This window comes from Emydura macquarii, unplaced genomic scaffold, assembly GCF_026122565.2.
Source record: "Emydura macquarii macquarii isolate MOO-44397 ecotype Brisbane River unplaced genomic scaffold, CSIRO-AGI_Emac_v2 contig_2863, whole genome shotgun sequence".
Taxonomy (NCBI): Eukaryota; Metazoa; Chordata; order Testudines; family Chelidae; genus Emydura; species Emydura macquarii.
The window spans coordinates 4,184,593-4,208,383 of NW_027133000.1; the positions used below are offsets into that span (position 1 = coordinate 4,184,593).

Consider the following 23,791-nt stretch of genomic DNA (forward strand, 5'->3'; position numbering starts at 1 on the left):
ACACAGACCATTTTGGAATGCTGGATGTTGAACTCTAACTTGCATTGAAAACAATAAAATAGAGAAAATATAGTTTTGTTCTGAGATTCCCATATCTGTTCTAAAAAGCAAACATACCAATATTTCAAGGAAGAAGGAAGAACACATATTGTAAAGCAAAATCCAAAGGGATTTCACTTCAGAAGATATTTTTGGTGCTATCAGTTGATAATCAGTACATGGCACCAACCATTAGTTTATTTCTTTGACTGTTTTATTAACATTTAAGTTTTATATGAAGTCATCTATATTCTTTTCAGTAGGCAACTGTTAAAAATATTTAAGCTTTTTGGTAAAGTCTGAAAAAATTGTTTAAAAAAGTTGCTAAACCTAGCTCAGTGTGCTATTAATTTTGAATGTTTTTTAATATTAAAATACAGGTACGTTCTGCACTGTATGGTTATATAGTCTTAGAATATGTCTTTTCTGAACTTATTATTTAGTACTGTCTACGATATGTTACACTTATGCAGTACACTTCCTTCCAGAATCTGAAATATTAGCTAACTAAATATTAGCTAACTAAGCTGCATAACACCCCTGTGAAATAAAGGGATATATCAAAATATATCTAGTAAATCCACATTCAATATAGTTAACTATAAAGATAGTCTTGATACATGATAGATATAATTTTAACAGAATATATTCCTTTGACATAATAAAGAATAAGCTGGTTCAACTCATTCCTTTCAGGATACATTTGAAGGTTAAGTAGCTACAGATCTCAACTAATCCAGTGTAATCTGCTCTTGCTAAATGGATGTCTACATTCACATTCATAGCACACAGCGTATGAGTGTCTGGGAATAAAAGGTTTTAGATTTTGTTCATATCAATTTTGTGAGGAGGAAGTCATGTATCTGCTTGTTTATTTATGCATCATGATTAGCTTTTTTGAAGAAGTAAACAGTTTTTGTCCTTCCCAATGCACTTGCATTTACCATGGCAGAAGTGATGGCACTGGAACAAGGTATGCTTTTCTTTATTGCCATTACACAATATAATTATAGGAAAATAGGTTGATGGAAATTTAGAATAGCATTCTCTGACACAATTGATCAGTGCGGATTGTGTAGTTTTACTTTGTTAGTTCATGTGCTTTTTAGAAGTATAAAGGGGAAGTTTGGTCCATTTTTTATGCTACTTTTCCATGGTAAACAATGTTAGTGGGTAGCAATGATATCTTGTCTTATTGTTTACTTAGCAGTTGGACCCATTTTAAATCTCCAGTTTTTGCAGAAAGAGACTTCTGTCTGCACACTAACTTACTAAATGTTTATATTTCCTTGAAAATTCAATTTTTCAAACCAGTTATCCATGGTATAGTAATCCTGGTTTTAGATAAAAGCAAAAATTGCCATTACTCTGTAGGAAAATCTTACTGTTTCACAATAGAAAAAGTATGGTGATAAACAAAAAGCTTATCCACTTTGAAAATTTTTACAGCAGATGCACTGGACTTTGTATTGTTGCTCATTTGGTGAATTACAATTTCAGCTAGTTTTATTCTTGTACTATATCTAGTACAAAGTTCTGGTGAAAAGAAAGGAAAATAAATGCTCAATCAGCATCTATAGGGAGAGAAAGGAGAGACATTAACTTCTTTGGTCAAAATTCTTTAACCTGGGTGCCTAGACACCTAAATCCATATGTAGGCACTTAAAATATTTATTTCAGGCCTAATTTTCAGTGATTTTGAGAAACCCCAGCACCACTGAAGTTAGTGGGAGTAGAAAGTGCTCAGAACCTCTGAAAATTAGGTCACTTCTGTCTAGGTGCCTACCTGTGGATTTAGAAGCTTAAATTTAAGCACTCAGTTGGAATATTTTGACTTTTTTTGCAATCTTCTACCTACTTTCAAAAGTAAAGATCCACAACTATATTTATCCTTACTAATGCATTAAATATCTGATATCTCCATAAATGTGACACACAGAATTACAGACTTTTTATTAAAATGGAGGTCATGAATCTCCTGTTTCAATTATAAAAATACAAATAAAATCCTTCTGTTCTTGCATTACATTGCTGGCCCTAAAATGACTTGATAAAAGATAGCATTTAAATTGCTCTGGAATTAATGCAGCAGTATCATTAATATTTTATATTCACTTTCTCTTTAGAAAGGAAGTCCACCTCTTAATTGTCTCTATCTTTTAAACATAGAGGACTGCACTTGATCTGGTATTTTGGCAGTAGTGGTGGTGGAAAAGGTTATTAACACTTTAATATGTATTTGAGATGCAAGTCTCTGGTAATGAAATGCAGATCTCTCCTTGTTGTTTGGTGCTAGGTCTGTGCTGTGTAATGACCCTGATATGTTTGAGATCCCTGTGAATGTTCCTGTGGACACAGTAAAACTTCGTGTAGAAAAAACTGTCATACGAAGAATCCCCACTGAAGCCTTTTACTACTTGGTGGACCTTAAATACCTATGGGTGACCTACAACTGTGTGGCTAACATTGATGCCAGCAGCTTTTATAATTTGAAGCAACTGCATGAATTGCGTCTGGATGGGAATTTGCTGTCGGGTTTCCCTTGGGAGTCTCTTGTAGAGATGCCCAATTTACGAACCCTTGATTTACATAACAACAAATTGACCAGCATTCCAGCTGAGGCTGGTAGATATCTGAGAAACCTCACCTACCTGGACATATCCAGCAACAAATTAACCACCTTGCCATCAGACCTCATGGACATTTGGCCCCCCTTCTCAGAAGCTACACCATTCAAGAACACAGATCCAGCAGCACAGAGAGTCATATTAGGTAAGCTCACGAGGAGATTGGATTCCTTATTAAAACATGCCTAAATATTCACTTTAAAATGGAAGCAGCTTAGTGTAGTGGATAAGGCCCTGGACTGGGAGTCAGCAGGGCTGGGTGCTAATTCTGGTTTTGCTGCTGGTGTGTTGTGTGATCATTTATCCTATCTTTGTCATCTGTAAAGTGGATATGAGAGATCCCATGGCACTTTTCACAGCCATAGTAGTAGTAAGGGATTTAGAACTGGTGCTTTGGCCAAACTCTATTTGCATAATTATATCCTGCCTGTTGGTAGGGGTTTCGTAACTTGATCATAGTCTAGACCACATCTTAGAGAGAGGGTCTTCTGGACCACCCACCCATCCTATTTGCAATCTCATAGACCACCTCACGCTTCCCCTCCCATTCCTGATCTTGTGTCCTGCCTGCTGGTCCCAATTAGCAATTGCATAATATTACCACGGCAGCTCCAGTTACAGCTTGCTTTCCTGTTGTTATTTTTCGATGTATTTATATACTTTTAACTTTTATACTTTTAATGCAATGGGAAAGCTTAGCACCATGTGACAAGCCAGCTCTCCACAGACAACCACCAGTGAATCCATACATCACAGCTTGGGAACCTCTGCCCCATAGTTGTAATTAAATACCATTGTGTAATGTGTGTTTACTTGCTGTGTTCCATTGTAGAGGACTGATCCTGCAAATCTTTATTCAGGTAAGTATTATTATCATGAATAAGAACTAGTTTGTGTCCATCTTGCTAATATTCTTATATATGTGAGCAACTTTATGCATGTGAGTGGTCCCAGTGAGTTACTTGTATGCATAAGTGTTTGCAGGATTGAGGCCATGGTTTCTAAAGGGCTTTGGGATCATGCAGTATAAAAGGTGCTATAACGATGCACAACATTGTTATATCAGTGCTAATATGTTAATTTGTTACATGTTTAATCTAAGTATTGAAATACAGTGTAAAGCTGCTTATGCTATGCTGATTGCTGCCTGCTATATATTTTAATTATTTTTACTGCTAACGTTTGGGGACAAACGCTGTGTGGGAAATACTAATGCATGGCTTAAAATGTTAGTAGAACAAACTTAGCTTTTCGTAACGAATGTGGACCGCAGGAATCACGCATAAATTTTGTAAATATTCTGGCTAAAACTTGGTTTTTTAATTTTTAAAATATGCTTCTTTTTGGCTGCTCAGAAAAAAATTCTGTGTAGGGCTGAATGGGAGTGATTCTCCATCGCACTCCGTTCCTGGGGATGCAGCGTGTGTGTTTGGAGGGAATGGACTGTATGTAGGAGCAGGTGGCTCACTGATCCTGGGATGGTCAGCCTTGCAGTAGGTAAAAGGGGTGTGAGGGCTGCTCTAATCTACACAACTGGTGATGGCTGGTTGGAACACAGCACGCTCTGTCCCTGCCCCTGGCACACTCCCCGTACACTGAAGATTACAGAAGGGAGTAGAGTAGAAGTTGGCTATGGCTATGTAGCAGCCTGGTGTAATTTCTAGTGCAGGTAGATGTGTGTATGCTTGCTCTGCTTGAGCTAGGGTGGCCATAGTGGCTCAGGCAGGCCACCCTGGTACGCTCCTGCTTGACCCCCTGGCTGCGCACTTGCGTGGCTAATCTGAACTGCTGCCTGTACTGCTTTGGCTACACTGCTGTTTTTATGTGCTAGCTTGAGCAGCACTAGCATGTGTATATCTACCTGGGCTGGGAATTAAACCTCCCAGCTGCTGTGTAAATCTGCTGAGGATTTCCCCTGTACCAGAATCCTCCTCTAGGGAGATCTAGCTGGCTTCCAGTCTCTTTGCACTGCCCTTGCTGTGCAAAGATACTGGAATCTGGCTGTGTGCTCGCAGGCACATTGTAAACTTTCCTCCCCAATCTTTGTCAACATCCTTTAATCCTGACAAGGCTTGCAGCCCTAGCACTCAGATTCTCTTGAGCAGGCGTGACTGATTGTGCCACATTATATGATGATTTTATAATGGGCAAAAATCTCCTCAAGGGAATTAGCATGAGACCTTTAGTTCATTTTCATCATTTTCATTTGTGAACCCAGTCTGGCTTTGAATCCATATCTCCAGTGATTAAAGGGCAGTAGATTCACTGGATTAAGGCACCAATCAGCCTCTAGTTTTTGGATTCTATGTTCAGTGGAGATTGTATGCAGGTAATAAAGATTTATATACTGGAATCAAATGCCCTGAAAATAAAATGATGATTACTTTGCAGAATTTGGAGCAATTATAAATTAGGCTAGCGGTGAATGATTCATTTAATTTCCAATCATTATCAATGCAATCAGACAATGCAATCAGACAATGATTGTTACACAATTAATCATAATGTGAACAAGAAAATATCCTCTTCCTCTGGAGATCTGAAGTGTCACGCTGCTTGTGTTTTGGATTGTTCCATGACAAGCGCACAATCCCCTTGCTACTAAACCTTTTTTTTCCCCCCTTCTTCTTTGTTGATTCTATTAATGTAGTGCCAAGGAGCCCTAGTTGTGTTTCTCACATGTGCGCATACACACTCTCTCACACTCATTGCAGGAGTCTCACCCTCAGGTCTGTGCCAGAGGGACAGGGCTGTTATTACCCTGGTAGGTTTTAGGGCCTCCTGATGAAATCAGAGAGAATCCCCACGCTGTATTTTTGTTGCATAAAAATGTACAAAGTTGAGTAGGATTATTTATGAGCCTGGCCATCTTCTTCACTTCTCCAAGCAGAACGGATTCTAGGTAAAAACCATGGAGAAGGGAGAATTGTGGCTCTGTGGCATTGCCCTCTGATACCCTTGGAAACTGCTGGAGCTCATTGAGGCTTTCGGGGCTGGGAGAGGAACCAAAGAGGAGTAGTTCTGTGTGGCACTCTCACTCTCTATCTCTGGGAAGGAGATCTGCTTAGATTCCACACCTTAATTAATTCTGCTTGAATCAGTGCTAACTAAGGCTCCATTTCTGCACCCATCAGAAAGGCTGACCTGCTACAATGGTAGCATTTCTCCTGCAGGAACCAGGTTGCTATGGGTAGAGGTGAGGCCAGAGGAGCTGATCCTCCATTCGAGTAAAGCTTCACTTCTTCACAGATCTGCAGTTCTCTGCATCTTTTGCCTTCTCTGTGGTCTGAGATAATTCTGTAGAGTGACCCCGCAGAGAGTTCTGGGTGTTTTGTCCCCCTTCTGCAGGAGCACCCAGTTTGGTGCCCTATCTCTAGCTGGCTTGTTAGCTGAAAGCATGGGGTCATTGGGAGCTGAAACTCAGAGTTTCCTAGCAGCACTTACAGCAAAGTCAACTTTTTGACATCTTGCCAGTAAAATGAAAGTCAGTGTTCTACTCAATGTGAGCAATGGTTGGCGGAATAATTTCCTGGTCTCAGGAAAACAAGATTATTCTCTGATATGTTTAAACAAAACAAAAAAACCCCAAACCCAGACAGAGATTTTTAATAACATTTAGAAGGCAATGCTAGCTGCAGTGTCATAAGTGAACCCGGGAGGGAAGAGTGCAGGAGAAGGTTCCCTTTCCAAACCTTCAGGCGATGTGACTGACTGTGCCAGTGGAAAACCAGGAGCTGCTTTTGTCTAGCTGACAAGAACCTGGCCTTTCACTAGTTTTGTTAGTAACTCCAAACCTTATTCTTGTTTGACCCATTTTCCTGGTCTTTCTTCAGTCATTTTGGGCACAAAGGGATCAATCCTGCTCACGTTGAAGTCTATGGTGGCAGGGCTGGACTTCAGGAGCATACTGTGGTTTGAAATAGGAGGCAAGCACAATGGTAATATCATTCCCCACATGTTCTGCCTTCTAGAGAGCCATGGAGAGAATGAGGGAATATACAGCATATGACAGAGCTGCAGTTTGCTCTGGATGCCAACTGCCTTCCCACATGCCAAAGACCCTGAATGCAGCAGAACTACTAGGCTTCTGCGGAGTGTGCTGGCCTGGTGGTTGAGAAGACAACTCTTCCTGAGGCCTGCTCTGTAGTCATTATTTCCATGGCACTGTGTGTGGCAGTGGGGGGAGAGGGAAGCACAGGGAGCCAGGGAGAAAAGGGACCAGTCAATCAATTGCTATTTGAAGCCACTGACCAAAACCCCCATGGAGGAGGAGAGCAGGGGCTGCAGATGGTATTGCAGTTACAGGAAAGCCATGGGTATGCCAGCTGGGGTGGAGGGAATATCACCTGTAATGTAGATCGGGGTTTTGTTTGGAACCTTGAATATTTTATTTATTGCCACTCCACAATCCTGTAAAGAGGGAATAATGTGCATTAAATTACAAGCTGAAGCTGGTTACTGATTTACTAAGGAAATTCCGCACATGACCGCCTCTAAGCTAAAGTCCATATTGACACAGCGGCAGTACTGGTGGGGAACAGGGGACTGTTTATCAAGAAGGAGGGACTACATAAATGATACACATTGGAGTATATAATTCACAACTGTAAATATGGGCTGTTATTTGACTGGGGGTAGATGAATAATCAAATCAGTTACTGAGGGAATAAATTATTTGAGTTTGTTGTTATCACTGCAACATCCAGGCTTGTCTCCAAATGAATCAGATAAGGATACTTGTGGGATGTGGCCATTTTCTGTCCATTTGCACAGAAACTCCATTATGGTTCGTTGGGAAGGAAGCTTTGTTTATTGCTTATTTACGGTGTTGTCTGTATCCATGTATATCAGATCCATGTATGGCAAATCAGTGCTTATTATGCAACAATTTTAAGTGTTGGGTTCATATTAGAAGAAAACCCTGGCTCATAACTGGCTTGTAATAGGCATGATGTGAGAGAGGAAATTACCTCCTCAAAGGTCAAAGTTGGAACTGTGGAACTGAAACAATGTTAATGAATCAGCAGTAAATAATTGCATTTTGTCTGGCTGCTGTGATAACAATTATTTTTCTCAGAACCAATTAGATACTTTATGCAAATCTTTCTCCCTTATTGAAGACTTTAAGAAAAGATGATAGTTCAGTATTCTATAGAATATAACACAGAATCTCTTCCAGCATTTCTGCTTAAGTACTTGCTATATATAGGTAGGTTAAGAAGTTCTATCATTCTCTATTAAACCATATATGTGTTTAGAGTATTTTTGAATAACTTTATCAGCTTGATGCCTATTAAATGTCATTGGACTTTCCTTAAGGTATCATTAGAGGTGATTGGTTACAGATTTTATTTCTGGAAGATGAACATTTTTTCTTCTTGAATGTTAATGTAAAAAAAAAACTGTTACACTTTAGAATGTCATTGACATGGTAGAGAGATTTATGATGAAGACATTCAGAATGTATTGACTTCATGTTTTGGTTCACAGCATGAATTATTATCCAAGATCATCATTCTATCAACTCTTGCTTTGACTTGGTCAATATTTATTTCTCACATCAATAAATCTTAATATTTTCAGAGTAGAAATCAAGATTTGCTTATTATATACTTTGTGAAGGATACATGCTTTGCATTCCATTGAAAGTATAAGCATTTGGGGCATGCCTTCACCTTCATATCTTCTATACATGGAAAATGAGTTTCCTGAGATTCTTCCTTATCTCTTCTGTTTCCAAGGCTCCTCAGTTTTCTGTCTCTTTCCTATGTGGCTCATCCACTGCTTTGCTTCCTTTGTGTCTTACTCCCCCTTCTCACCATCCTTCACAAAGTCTTCTCACCCATCACCATCCTGTGTAGCAAGAACTATTAACTTTCAGAGTGCTTTCTGCAGTCCGGAGGCCAGAACTACATTTCCATTCTCTTCAGTATCTAATGGAGATAGAACCAAATTTACCACCTCTTTATGTTGTGGGTTTATATAGTCTGTGGATTTAGAGTAAGAATGTGAGCATAATCCTTACAAGATGGATATCAGCAGGACACTGCAGACATATGGTAGGGATGAGCAAACCAGTCTGTAGAGTTCTGATAAAGTTAATCCAGGGATTTGTGGTTTATGAATATTTTTACAAATCATAGGCACTTTTGAAGGCCTCTTGTTCTTCTGTATTATTCAACCTTTGTGCTAGACTGATTTTTGTCCTCTTGCAGTTGGCCAAGAGAGCCATAAACAATTATTTTTTTCTGGGTATTTTTTAAAAAAATTCCCTTTTTCATTTGTGCTATCATATTTTTGCTGATGTGTTTTAGCCTCACTTTCCTCTTTGGGAGACTTTGATTCCCTTCCCAATCCTCCAAACCAATTTGTGCCTCCTGAAACTGAGCTCAGTGCCATGGGAGCAAAGAAGAGAACCTTGGGCTAACCCTGCAGCCTTGTACATATGAGTTGCAATGGGAGGACGAGGGAAGGCAGTTGCCTTTCAAAGAGCCACCTGTCTCTACCTGCAGATGCAGGAGTATATTAAGTGTTGGGAAAGGGGCAAGGTGAGTAGCTCCAGGATTCTACAGCTTTCCCCATACACAAAATCCAATGTTTCCAACTGATCTGGAACCCACAAGGCTAGCCAAATAACCATGAGACCCTATTATCTTGTTCTTTGCTTCCCCGTCTCTTCTGTTGTTTGCTACTCACTTATTACTCAGTCAATTTCAATTTGAAACTCTTTGTGTCAGGGACCGTCTCATGATGTGTGTTTGTACAGTGCCCCAGGCAGTGGAGTCTGGATCTGGATCGAATCCTTTGGGCATTACTGCAATATGACTGATAAATGATAAGACACAGCTTCCTATAGGAAAGCCTGCAGGAGGGTAAAAGTCAATCAAAGAGGCTTTGTCACAAGCTCTCCCTGGGGAGAAGGACTTTGCCATCTTGAGAAGGGAAACAAGTTGCGAGCCCTACCAGTCTTGAAGGTCCATGGGCAAAAGCATGCTTCTAACTCTGAGGATCCTGGGTTCTCCTGACGCCTGACCTTCACTTCCCCACTGCACAGCATCCCCTCAGCTGTTTGTTTTTACACTCTCTGAACAGGAAAGAACAGAAGCTATATAGTGGAGTTAACCTGGGTTTTTGCATCATTTACTACTGTGGAAAGCTGCCGCTGTTTAAGGGGTTGTTTCAGGAGCAGCTGTTCTGCCTTACAATATCTTAGGCGTACTTCCATCTCCTTATACTCTTGTTCTCCAGTCCATTGGGAAGAGAATAGCTCATGTTGTAAAATATTGAGCGGAATAGACATTTCTCCAAATAAGAATAGCCTCTGCATTTTAGACCAGTTACAAAATAAAACTGGACAGATTTTAAAGGTAGCCATGTGTAGTTGTGTATTTGAGTGAGTTGAACTTGTGAGCAAATATCTGTACATATACACATGGAGAGCAGGCACTCAACTGGTCTTGTGCATGTTCAGATGTTGTATCTTAGGGATGTAAAAATTATTGTAATTAAAAATCTGTTTAAACGTTCTATTTTTAGAATGGTCAAATGCTGAGAGTGCGAGGAGGGAGCCGTGCTGGGCTCAGCTCCTCACTGCCAAGTGAGAGATGCCTAGCTGTGGCTCCCCCCCACCATGTTAGCTGGGCAACTCTCATTCATGGGGAACTGAGCCAAGCCCAGCTGTGGCTTGCCCCCGGCTCCATGCTTCCCCGCCGGCAAGAGCTGCCCAGCTCCTCTCGCTGGTGGGGAGCCAGCCCAACTGCAGCTACCCCCACGCTGGGCTCTGCGCCTCTCTCCCAGCCCAACTGCCATTCCCCTCCTCCCAGCTTAAACGGTAATCAGTTGTTGAAAACGTTTAAACAGCTGATTACTGTTAACCTTTTACATCCCTATGTATCTGACATGTTCATGAACATCAGTTGTTTCCAGGCATCAGTAAGGCATGTTATGGTTAGGGTGGTTAATCACTGAATAAGTTGCCTAAGGAGCTTGTGGAATCTCCATCATGGGAGATTTTTAAGAGCAGTTAGACAAACACCTGTCAGGGATGGTCTAGATATTACTTAGTCCTGCCATGAGTGCGGGGGACTGGACTAGATGACCTCTCAAGGTCCCTTCCAGCCCTGTGATTCTGTGATTGATTCTATGTTCAAAGGTCAGTGTGCAGTTGCACATGCCTGACTTTGAATCTCTTATCTCTGCAAATGTTAATAATTTCCAATGGCCGAGAGTTCAATGGGTTTTTAGGATTAGCCACCTTCTTGATTAATACACATCTTTAAATGTTCACCTTCTATACCATAAGAATTTTGCAATGACTTTTAGAGGTCAATGCACCACAAAACAAAGCTCAAATAATCCTCACACCAATACCTCAAATGAGACAACACATTCCACAAGAAGCATTCCTAACATTGTGTTGTTACAGCTCAAATCTTATTTTAGCATACATTTTATGTGCATTGAATGTTTTATTTGTGAAGAGAATACCCCTTGTGCAACTGAAACTATGGTACGTTCCTCTAGGAGAAACATTATTTCCTCATTAGTCAGTCTGGAATCCTTGCCTTTCTGCCTGAAGTAGGAACAGATGCTGCAACTGATCTTGCCATTCTCCCACTCAAAACTGATTTCAGGGGGAGCATTGCCTGAGAAAAGGATTGTGGGCTTAGGCCCACGTTCAGTAGAAGAAGTGTGCTCCAAAGCTTGCAGGGGTTCCCTGGACACTGAGAAGATGTCTTACAATCAATACTCTGCAATGAGAATTGTGGCACTACCCAGACACACAATAAGAGTGTTGTATGCAGTGTAATTGTAGCTTTGTCGGTGCCAGAATATTAGAGAATCAAGGCTACAACTACACTGTACTCACCTTGTCTCTAAGCAGGATGTTGGTTTTTTACTATATGGCATTAATATGTCACAGAAACTTCATTAACCATGTATTGACCTAATAAAAAGCATTTGAGTTAAGAAGCTCATTTGCACATGAGATGCCTGACTGTTAAGTGCTTAATCCTGCAACCTTCACTTTCTCTTACTGTAGTTGCTTTCAGTGGAATTATTTGTTGGTATTTTTGTGTGCCTTTGTATGTTTTAAAAGATTCACAATAGGTTTATATATTGCAATCACTCGGTCATATTGGTGAATAATTTACCAATTTAAGGGACTAATCCTACAAATCCTTATTATCATTATTACTCTCACAAGTAAGATTTTGCAGGATCAGACCATTAAACCATTTTATTTTGGCTATTTAAATTTTTTAAGAGACAAAATTGCCCCAACTCAGCAACATACAAATATTTCAAAAAAGTGGGAAATGCATATTTAAGAGAATGTGGGTAAGTAACATTGTTACCCTGGACACCGTCTTATTCTTAGCATATGTGCAACATGCCTCAGGTGGCACGTGACCAGGATTCATCACCGAATTTGGAATGCTAGCTGGATCGTTAGTATCCCTGGCTTGGGCTGGGTACTGATGGGGAGGGTGACATGAACACTGATCCATGCCCCCTCGGACACCTTTATCTTGCACAGTTGTACCAACATCCTTTCATGTCATGTACATTTACTCAGTCCTTGGAATCAGGGGCATTAAGTTGGATTAGTTTGCAATTAATGCTTCTGGGACACTTGTGCTGTGTGTGTATAAATTGGAAGGAAGTTTATTTTATGAACTAAGGGAGTAGGCTGAATATTGAGAACATCAACCTTCTCCTTCCCCTGCTAGTTTTACCCATGTTCCCAACTTAAGTATACAGTTCAAACGGGCAGCTACAGATAGAATGGGCTAATGTTAGAGGAAACCTCTTGAAATTACCTTGTGAGTAAATTGTAAGGACGTTTTATGAGTCATATAAAACCTGACAACCTCTGGTGAACTGGGCATTTATATAGTATATATATAAAAATCCTCAATGCTATATATAATCTCCAAAGCATGCACTCTCTCTTTCTTTGCAGATTAGCTTTCTAAAATACCATAGTTGAACCAGTTTACTTGGATTTGCCTATTCCTTTTCTTGTGGGTAATAATTTGTAAATAGATTTAAAATCACTCATGTCTGGAAAGAGTAAGATTGGATTGTGATGTCATGAACTCATAGTCAAGGAATCTCTTCAGGTCAAGTCTTGTTTGAAAGGGTAAGATTAGTCGGGGTTTACCACTCTCTCAACCAATCACTGTCTTTGTGCTTAAAATAACCTAATCTTGGTCAGGTGGTAAAAGGAAGCATGTACTTCTACATCTACAGATTTTTTTCTAAAAATGCTAAGAGATTAGAAGCAAATGAATTATTAAGAAAGGGGAAAATAAAGATGTTGGTAACATGGAATAATAGCAATCTTTTATTTAATTATTCCTAAAGTTAGTGCATCTTTTCACATCATGAGGTGTGTTCTGTCTCCTCATATGGATTTTGTTCATGATTTGTTTGCTAAACTGCTCAGAGTATCCAGTAATTATAGGCTTTCATTGCAAAATAGCAGCTTTTATTTTATATTTGTTTGCCCACTTCGAATGCACCCATCATCATAGCATTGGGGTTTCTCCTGTGTTACCTACAAAAATAGTGTAGGTTGGGAATTAGTTCTATTTATTGTTAACATTCAAAGGAAATGGAGTGTTTCAGGGAGATGTGGACAAAGATCTCATGTCAGATCAGAAACTATTTAAAGACATGACTGAAACACTGTGGACCAGATCCTCAGCTGGTATTAATAGATGTTGCTCTAATGAAGTCAACAAAACTATGCTGTCTTACACCAACTGAAGATCTGGACTTATATTACTAAAAATGGCCACTGTAATTCACCTGAAACTAAATTCACCAAGAGAAAAAATGTCCCCTCACTCATGTTCTTCAGAATTAAAGGGCTAATAGTGTGAAGTCAAAAGTGGAGGGGCAGGGTCCTTGTGTGTCATAAAAAATGCTAATATCCTTTAATTCTTTCAAAAGTTCCTCTGCCCTCCACTTCCTCTCATTCTCGTCCTCTCCCCTCTTCAACTTTTAAATATTTTGTATTTAAGAGATTAATCTGAATGAGATCTCTGGATCCAAACACCCCTGAACACTGGGCAAGTTCAGATCCAGATCTCAACAGGGCTGGATTTACACCTTATGCACCCCTAGATACAGGATCTTCAGTGCTTCCCCTGTGTACAGCTGACCTTCGTGTTTTCCACGTGGGGGGCTGGGGTGACCAGCTTGGCCAGATCCGGGCAGGGGCTCGCCCCTGGGCTCTGGCTTCCAGGCTGGCGGGACCTCAGGGGGAAGAGGTGGAGCAGTGTGGTGGGGTCCTGGGAGAGAGGAGGAGCGGGGAGCAGGGCCAGAGTTCTGGCACTCATGTGGGGCCCCCAAATTGGCCAGGGCCCCTGGTTCCTGGCCCCATTGGCCCATGCAGTAATCTGCCACTGTTTAGGTACCCCTAGAATGCTGGCACTACTAGGCATGTGCCTACTGTGCCTAACTGGAAATCTGGTCCTGGGTCTAAACTTTGTTGGCTTAACACCATCTCTGTTCTGTGGCAGAAGTATTGGTACAAGTCATAAAAGCTTATATCATTGCTCTCTCCCCAACAAAAATTCAAGCACTGAAAAATGTACCTGAAAAGAAAAGAGAAGCTTAATAAATTCCATACGTAATGAAGGGGTAAGAGGAGAGCGGAAGAGGGCAAAAGACGCCCATAGCTGTTAGTAGATCTACTTAGTTGTACATGAAGGGTCTGCCAAGAAGCCAAATGCTGGTGAAATACCTTACTTGGCATCTGATGAAGGCTGCTACTTCTGAGGTTGCTCCTAAGGAATTAAAAAGTGGTGCAATTTAGTGCAGAACATGTCAACAGATGTATCATTTTCAATGCTGGTAGTTGTGAGGAGAAGATCTAGCTTATCAAATGTTAACAAACAGCTTATCAAATGTTAACAAACAGTTTTAACTTTCCTTCCTGAACCTCCAAAGAAAAGGGGGGTAAAAGGAACAAATTAAATATTTCATGAACTTAAGAGGTACACAATTCTCCCTATTAGCATTTAGACATGATGGTATGTCCCCATTCTAATCATGAAATCCAAATAATGTCTGAAGCTAAGGGTATACATTTTTTTCTGCTTAAGGTTTGCAGGACAATCCCTGGTTTTGTGACTGTCGGATTTCAAAGCTAATTGAATTTTCCAAAATAGTGGACACCTCTGTTGTACTTCTGGATCCTCTTGTGGCTTGTAGTGGACCTGAGAGCCTGGCAGGTATCTTGTTCCAGAAAGCAGAGCTGGAGCAATGTCTTAAACCATCGGTGATGACTTCAGCAACAAAAATCACGTCGTCTCTGGGAAGTAATGTATTGCTACGCTGTGATGCCACTGGATATCCAACCCCACAACTTACCTGGATCAGGTCTGACAATTTACCGGTGAACTATACAGGTATTTCATAATTTATTTCTAAGATATACGAGAACCTGGAAACATTGAGCATTTGCACTTGGAAATGATCTTTGAGACCCTTATTATGAATGGGGGAAAACAAACGAAACCAGATATTCTCACAATATTTCCACCATTTGGAGTCGGAATCTCCTGACAGCTGTTTGTATTAAATTCATTCATATCTGAACACGAACATGGCAATCAGGCTGTTTCCAATTCTGGACATGATTTGGATTGAAGACTGGATATGAGGGCTCAGATTCAGGATCCCAAAATTGGAGGGGTGGTTTGGGCTAGAAATTTTAGTTTTGGCTTGTGTCCAAGTTATAAAAGCCAGTATAGCCATAACTGAGCTATTTAAACATAGCAATTTGTATTATAAGCATTGGCTTTGTCATAAACAGTAGTTTGATGATAAATAACATTTCAATGTCCATACTGAATAGTAAAGAGACGGTGAATATCTGATATTGTTTTTGTATATCAGCCAATTTTAGTAATTGCATCCAGCAATTCAGAAGTTTTCCTATTATAAAGCAATGGATTCATGAGAATGAAACAGTATGGCATCTTACTGTAAGCCCACAATAAAAATTGTTATATTTATTATGAGAAATTCTTTTAACTCAAAACAGTGAGTTAATATCACTCATTTAAAACAAAGTAAGCATATCAGTGGAAATGAATTGTTGTGCAATTTTGGAGGCTGCCAGTAGATGGCACCATGGTTAGTATCTAAGGATTATCTTTAGGATTTAAGGAAGCTGTAGAAAAGGAAAGACAGAAAAGGAAGGTACTGAGAGTAGAGGAAGATAATTGAGTGTCTGTATAAAAACTGCAGCTCTTAGAAAAGTCTGGAAATTGAACTATTTGCCTCCAAACTCAATTGTTTTAATAACTCAAAGTATTTTAATGATTCATATTCTGTAGAAGTGGGTCTGAATACTGATGTCTGAATTCAAATCCAGACTTTTCCCAAATTTGGGTGGAGAGCTTTCGAAACTGGAATGTAATATTTTTTTGTTTTTGTTTTTGCTGTTCATGTCACAGCTATTGTTGTAGCACACAAGTAGTGGAGATGTAGAAATTTGTAAGGTCAAGATGTCATGCGTTACAATTGTTTTGTTATTTACAGTGCCAGTCTTTCACCCTAGGAGCTTACAATAGTTGAAATAATTGAAATATATTGGGCTAAAAGTAAAATTAACATAATAAAATAGATATCAATCTATTAATTATTATTGGGAGGGGGGCTCTTAGGGATTCTAGATTGACAGCTCCGGAAAAGTAAAGTCCACAGGATAGGTTCAACCTGGGTGATGCAGCCACATACTCCAATCCTGACCTGAGGACTACCTTTAGGTGAAACAGGATAATTCAGTTTCCAGCATACGTTTAGACTTTAACCTCCCTAGCGAGGTGATATATTAAGATCTTGGATTATGTAATAGGTTTAATAATTGTCATAGGCAATTGTACCAGTGCTCAATTTAGTCCAAAATAGTGCCTCAGACAATTACTAGAACTAGATAATCTAAGGAGACATAAAGCCCCATAATGGGTAATTATGCAATAACTAACCCATGGAGGAAGTTTCTTGCTAACCCCAGGCAGTTAGTAGCAAGCTTTTACCCTTAAGCATATGGGCTGATGGGCAAAACCTTCAAGAACACTCAAGTGACTTGGGAGCCAAAGTCTCATTTTTAAAAGTGACTTAGTCACTTAGGGTCCTAAGTCTTGTTGAAAGTGAATGGGGTTTAGCTCCTAAAATCCATGGGACTTAGGTTGCCAAGTCACTTACGCACTTTTGAAACTTTACCTTACATCACTTTATACATTTTTGTTTTGAATAGTGAAACTGCAATATTTTCATCACTCATATAAATGTCTAATTTTATTTTTGAACCCTATTCAGGGCAAGTCTACCCTTAAAACACTGCATAGTGCAGCTGCACCAATGCAGCTGTACTGCTGTTGTGCTTTCATGAAGACTCTATGCTGACGGGGGAGAGCTCTCCCATCGGCGTAGTTAATCCACCTCCCCGAGAGGCCGTAGCTATGTCAACGGGAAAAGCTCTCCCACTGACATAGCACTGTCTACATGGGGGCTTTAGGTCGGCATATCTATGTTGCTCAGCGGGGTGGATTTTTCACCCCCTGAGTGATGTGGCTATACTGATATAGGTTTGTAGTGTAGACCTGACCTCAACAATGTTCTTCAATACTATCATGTTCCAGGGAGTTCTACAAGTTGTGTTTAAAAAACAATATGGGTATTTCAAATGGTTCCTTCCAACATAGCAAAAGCATGGAAGAGATAGTATGACAGCTTTTTTTTTTCTTTTTCCCCCAGCTTACTGTTACACTGTTTTACTAAATGCATTTTATTTTCCTTTAGTAATTCAAGAAACTCCAGGAGAGGGTGTCAGATGGTCCATAATAAGTTTGACAGGGATTTCATACAAGGATGCAGGGGACTACAGATGTAAGGCCAAAAATTTGGCAGGAATGTCAGAAGCTGCTGTCACTGTCACTGTGGTTGGTGTTGTCACTACGACTGTGTCACCACAAAAGTATGGGAAGAAGCTGGGAGCTGACCAGCAAAATAACACACAGGATGAAGCCAAGCAAGAATCTGAAAAAACCACCACACTGCCACCCTTATCATCACTACCCACAACAATGGCTATCACTGAAAGACCCACAAGTGCCAAGATCACAGACAAAAAACAATCCAAGTTCATCCCTGATGGGAAAAAAAGTTCAAAGGGAGTGACAATTGGAAACAAAAAACAGCCGGAGGAAGCAAGCAAAAAAGATCAGGAGACTTCATTGAATGCAGCAGCACTGCCTGAACAGAATGTCACCATAAGGAACCTAAAAGTGATTAGCGAAACTGATGAAAGAGTGACCTTAACTTGGAAAACTGTCAATGCCACAAGCAACTCTGCAGTGACTGTGTTGTACTCAAAGTATGGTGAGAAAGATATGCTGCCTCTAAGTACAGATCCCAGCAGAAACAAAGTCACAATAGATGGTTTACAGCCTAGTACACAATACATGGCATGTGTCTGTCCCAAAGGAGTCCCACCTACAAAAGACCAATGCATTATTTTCTCTACTGATGGAATAAATGACGAAAGCGGTGCTCAAGTTTCCATTTTGGTAGTGGCTAGCAGTGCGGTATGTGTGATTGTTCTACCTTTGGTATTTTTCTTACTCTATAAAGTTTTAAAGCTTCACAGGAAACCAGAATCTGCTAGGGAAGCTGACCTTGCAAAAGAGAGCTATGTCAAATTTGAAACACTTTCCCTTAAGCCCCGTTCAGTGGGTACAGGAGGAGAGCTCTGGACTCGAAGGGACACTGATGAGTCAGAAAGACTTCTGCTTTGTTCTAGGTCAAGCATGGATTCTCAGATGACCTTCAAAAGTGAGGGCTCCAGGTCTGAGTACTTCTGTTGAGTGTTGTATACAGTGGACAATGTGAAATACACCAAGGGTCAAACTAATTCCAAACTGCAGTCTTGTATCTGAAAGCAGGTCAGTGCCAGTTATGAAATACCACTATCAGATATAGCATCTGATACAACTCAGACTATTGTGGTGGAAAGGGGGAAGGGAAAATGACGCCTGTATTTGTTTTTGTTTTTTGTCTTTTTTACATCCTGTGACTTCTGATATGATGTGATGTGATGTTCCTTGGAGGGTAAATAGAGCATAAAGTTACTCTGTCTGATTTATGTTCTTCTATTTTCTGTTTTTATTAAACTTACTTGTATTTATCTTGTCATCGTATTTAATGTGAACAGCATGTATGTTGTAGCTATCAAATATTCCCCATATTTCTTTAAAAAATAATATGTACTGAAGTAAAGCTATAGGAGTAGAGCTTAAATTCTGTTTTTGCTTGAATCAAAGATAGTCAGCTTGTGTTTCAAAATGTGATAGAGCACTACGTTGTATAATGTCTTGGACTGGGAGTGATCTTGGTTTAATCAAGGCTCAAGCCAATTACCCAGAGATTACGTGCGTTGTTTCTTGAGATGCAACGTATATCTCTTCATCAAGTTACAGATGCTTTTGGAAGGAGCGTCTCTTGGCCAGTGAACTTAAGGTAAGGTTTTGCTGTGAGTACCTTTGTAAGGGACAAGTGGTAACAATAATTTGAAACTACTTAATAGGGCCCTGTCTCAAAATTGCAATCTTATCCATTTATGTGGATGCTACACATACTACAATTTAATAAACCTCTTTGACAATTTATTACCTTTGACACTATATATCACAATGTACATTCATGTATGTATTAGACACAGGGTAAGATGAGGTCTCGTCCGCAAATAGCTACAGACAAGATGCAACAGGGGATGTAACAAATAGCAGAAGGGAATTAGGTGAGAAGATGAGGGGTAACATTTGAACTGTGTAGGCTAATTATGAGCACAGATCACCATTTCCAAAATCATGTAATATATCTTAAAAATAAACATCTAGAATGATCTACCAGGAGTCTGACCCTGCATCCATTGAAGCCCATGACGAAGCTCCTGTTGGCTTCGTTGCCTCAGGTCGACAGGAGTTGCACAAGTTTTTTGGGTAGCTTGCGTAACTCCTGTCGACTGCTGCCGAATCCCGGAAGTAAGTGTAGACAGGGTCTGAGAGTCCTAGGGAAGGGGGCACAATGAAATGGTAGGAGACCATGTGGGACATGTACTTTTCCTAGGGGGCTATGGTGCATGTGGCAGGGGATCTAATGGGGCAAAAGACTGGCAAGATGTGGAAGGAGAGATGAAGTGGGTACTGGGACATTTCCTGTATATTGCAGTGATTGGAGCACTGTGCATTGCTAAGCTGGACATGTGGATGGTCTTGAAATGGGAGCATGGGACAAAGGGCACAGAGGAAGTGCAGAGAATAGGGGGAGGCTCGATGGTTGTGGGCTTGTATGGAGGATAGAAAAATGCATGGAAGTTGGAAATGGAAAGCAGTATAAGGTCTTGGGGGGCATAGAGGGGATGGGGCACAGAGGTGGAAGCAGGAGACAGGAAGTCATGGAATGGGCATGGGCAGGGTGTGTAAGGCCTGGAGGGAGTGCAGAGCATGATGGGGCGGCAGAGAGGGACTGAGAGGTCTATCTAAACTTTAAATCCTGAAATGTTCTAAGATATGGGGTAAAATTTTCTAAAGGATGTAACTAACTTAGAAGCCCAAGTCCCATTTTTTCAAAAGTGATGTGGGCACATGGGCTCCTCGTTCCCATTGAAAGTCCTAAATGGTTTTGAAAACGTTATTCATCTTTACGAGTAAGGTACCTTTGCTTTGGTGGGCTGGATAAGATTTGATGGAGCATTGCTTATCTCCTTTTGGTACTCAGTAAATTCCAGGAAAATTGACAAGCAACTTCCTCCGCACCCCCCTCCCTGATTCCAGGTTGTGAGTGTGATTCAATGAATCCAGTTAGCACCTTAAATTCCTTTCTTAAAAAAAACTACAAATTTTCTCTTCCCGTGATTGCTCATATCCATTCCAATATAGGTGTGTGTGCGCTCCGCGCACAGATTCCCGGAACTTTTTTCTCTTAGCAGCCCTGCAGGGTTGGCTCAGGCGCCCCCTGGAGTGCCGCGCTCATGGCGCGGTATATAGGGCACTGCCGACCCCGCGGGCCCTCAGTTCCTTCTTTCCGCCTGTGACGGTTGCTGGAATGTCTGCCTTGCATATCGCAAGTAGCCTCCCTTAGCATTTAGTGCTTTCTTTGTTTAGTTGATTGTGGTTTTTACAACTCTTTAGCAGTTAGTAGTTAGTAAGTAAGTGCCCTTTGGGGCTACGTTAGAGCCATGCCTGGCTCCACTGGTTTCAAAGCCTGCACCTTGTGTGCTAAAGTTTTTCCTGTGAGTGATCCTCCGACACCTCGGAGAGCAGCACAGATGAGACAAATGCAGAATCTGCAAAGCCTTCAAGCCATGCACCCAAAAAGAACGGGATGCCAGGCTGAAGGCTATCCTGATGGAGTCCGCACTCTGGCCGGACTCCGAGCCATCAAGATCACCGGCAGCACCGAGCGTCTCCTCGGTATGGAGCGCCCCACCGGCACCGAAGCCAGCGGTGCTGAAAAAGAAGAAGCGGCCCGGCCACACATATGGACTCCTCCCTGTGACTGGTACAGCAGGGAGCGTCACAGGAGATGCCCCAGCCATGTTCCGTGGAGGTTACTCCGGCACCGGCATCTCCTCGCAGGGAGCCTCCCCCGACTCCTCGGGGTGGGGGAGTGCCTCTGCAAGGGCCGTCGACGCTGGAGGCTTTCGTGGTGGCACGTGTCCTCATGGGCCTGCCCACGCCTCCGTCCCTCCCTCGGCCGAGGGTTCTGGGACCAGCGTCTCGGGGTAAACCTGCGCTGGGTTGCCCCGGTGGGTGGAGGAGACAGGAGTCGAAATCTCCCCCCAGACGGTCAAGGAGGGTCGAGAGTGCGGGCTCCCCTCCTAGCTCCGACTCAGAGTCGTCGAGCGCCTCGACACTGCGGCACCGAGGGCGGTCGAGAGGCAAACGCGCAAGGCGGCGCCGATCCACTTCTGCCTCGTGCGGGGATCACAGCTCCAGTTCCGATGCCTTGGTGCAGAGCTTTGCTCGGCACTGATCCCAGACTCCGGTGCGTAGCCTGGAGCGGTCACCGTCTCCGACGCAGGAGAAGGTTGCTGCACGGCCTGCGAGGGCACCGCTTGCCTCGGCACGGCCTGCGAGGGCACCGCCTGCCTCGGCACCAGCACCGACCGTCTCGGCACCGCAGAGTAGACCACGCTCTTGCTCAGTCTCGAGGAGTCGTAGGTGGCACCGCTCCCAGTCTCAGGGTGGGAAACGGCACCGGAAAAGATCGAGGCGCAGGGGGAGTTCTACATCCCACTCTTCCAGCAGCTCACCCCCCCGACGACACTGGAGACATCGGCACAGGCGCTCCTCATCGTCCTCTAGGGGCCGTTCAACAACCCGGGGCTGCAAACGACGATCTAGCGGCTCTGGATCTCATGCATGCCAGCCTCTGCAAGCACCGATGCAAGCAACGGCGTGGCCCCAAGGCCCCTGGCAGTGGCCGTACTGGGGGATGTGGGGCACTCAGATGGGCCAGGGCACTGCGTCCATCCACTCTTCGATGGCCCAGCCAGCACCCCCGCCTCCGGCCCAACCGGACCATGGTCACCCGTCTGAGGAGGGTTCCGACCCCGAGGAGGGTCCCTCCACGGGGCCCCTCCCACAGTCGTCGTCCTCCTATCCAGATGAGGCGGCGGCTATGGACTGTAAGGCCCCCCTCTTTGACTTTAGGGCCTACCAGGACCTGCTAAAGCGGGTGGCGGACAATCTCGGCATGGACCTCAAAGAGATGTCTGAGGAGGAAGACCCTCTCTTTGGTCATCTGGCTTCGCGGGGCCATTGCGGGTTGCCCTCCTGGTGCACGAGAGGGTTATGAAACTCGCCAAGGCCCTCTGGCAGACTCCCGCTTCCGTGGCTCCTACCTCCAAAGCCGCAGAGAGAAAATATTATGTCCCAAAGGAGGGGTTTGATTTTTTGTATACCCACCCTGCCCCGCGTACACTAGTTGTTGATGCTGTCAACCAGCGCGACCAACAGGGTGGCCAGGGCAGCACCCCTAAAGATAAATATTGTAAGAAGATGGACCTTTTTGGACGCAAGGTTTACTGCACGGCGGCACTGCAGCTACATGTCGCCAACCACCAGGCGCTCCTGGGGAGGTACAGCTTTAACTTGTGGCCCTCACTGCAAAGGTTCCAGTTGGCACTGCCACCAGATCAGGCCGCGGACTTTGCCACTGTGACCCAGGAAGGAGCGGCAGTGGCGAACGCGGCATTATATAGTGATCAGCCAGCAGGGTGATGGCTTTGGCCATCGTCATGCGCCGCTGCTCCTGGCTGCAATCTTCAGGATTATTCCAGGAGGTCCAGCAAGCCATACAGGACCTTCTGTTTGAAGGGGAAGGGCTCGTCTCTCAAAAGACGGTTGAGAAACTCCATGCCCTAAAGGATTCCCGGGCCACCCTTAGGTCCCTAGGGCTCTACACCCCCCAGGCCGCAAGGCGCCAATCTTGGCCTCAGGCCCAGAGGCAGCCACTGCCGCCTCCCAGGCCAGGCCCCAGACCCGCTCAACCCAGGAGGGGTCGGGTCTGCTTCAGGGCGCCCAATTGCCGTGACCGCCAAGGGTCTTCGGCGGGGCCCCAGCAAGGCGCAGGCAAGGGTAGCAATGGGAATAAACATTTTTGACGGTGCGTACGAGGGTGGCACTCCTTCATTGCCCCTGGATCTCTCCCGACCCTTTACCCACAGGCTTCGGCCCTATTATGCTGAATGGGAATCCATATCCTCGGACCGTTGGGTCCTCAGCGTAGTCCTCAGGGGCTATGCCCTTCAGCTTACGGCCTTCCCCCCGGACTCTCCCCCTATTCAGTCCCTCTTCAGGGGCCCCGCTCACGAGCAGCTGCTCGTACAGGAGGTCAACTCCCTCCTCTTACTCGGAGCGGTAGAAGAAGTTCCTCTACAGAAATGGAGGAGGGGATTTTATTCATGATACTTCCTAATCCCCAAGGCCAAGGGGGGTCTGAGGCCCATATTAGACCTTTGTCGTCTGAACAGATTCATCAGACGCATCAGGTTTCGCATGGTTTCCCTAGCCTCCATCATTCCCACCCTAGATCCA

The 23,791-nt window shown here is 43.0% G+C and overlaps 1 protein-coding gene across 1 annotated transcript; it reads left to right on the forward strand.

The window, feature by feature from the left end:
- The first annotated feature begins 896 nt into the window (after positions 1 to 896).
- LRIT3 (leucine rich repeat, Ig-like and transmembrane domains 3) lies at positions 897 to 18,834 on the forward strand. Its single transcript, XM_067568213.1, has 4 exons — positions 897 to 1,012; positions 2,336 to 2,811; positions 14,786 to 15,091; positions 17,493 to 18,834. Exons 1-4 carry the CDS (start codon positions 897 to 899, stop codon positions 18,554 to 18,556), a joined length of 1,962 nt encoding a protein of 653 aa, XP_067424314.1. The 3' UTR covers positions 18,557 to 18,834.
- The last annotated feature ends 4,957 nt before the right edge of the window (positions 18,835 to 23,791 follow it).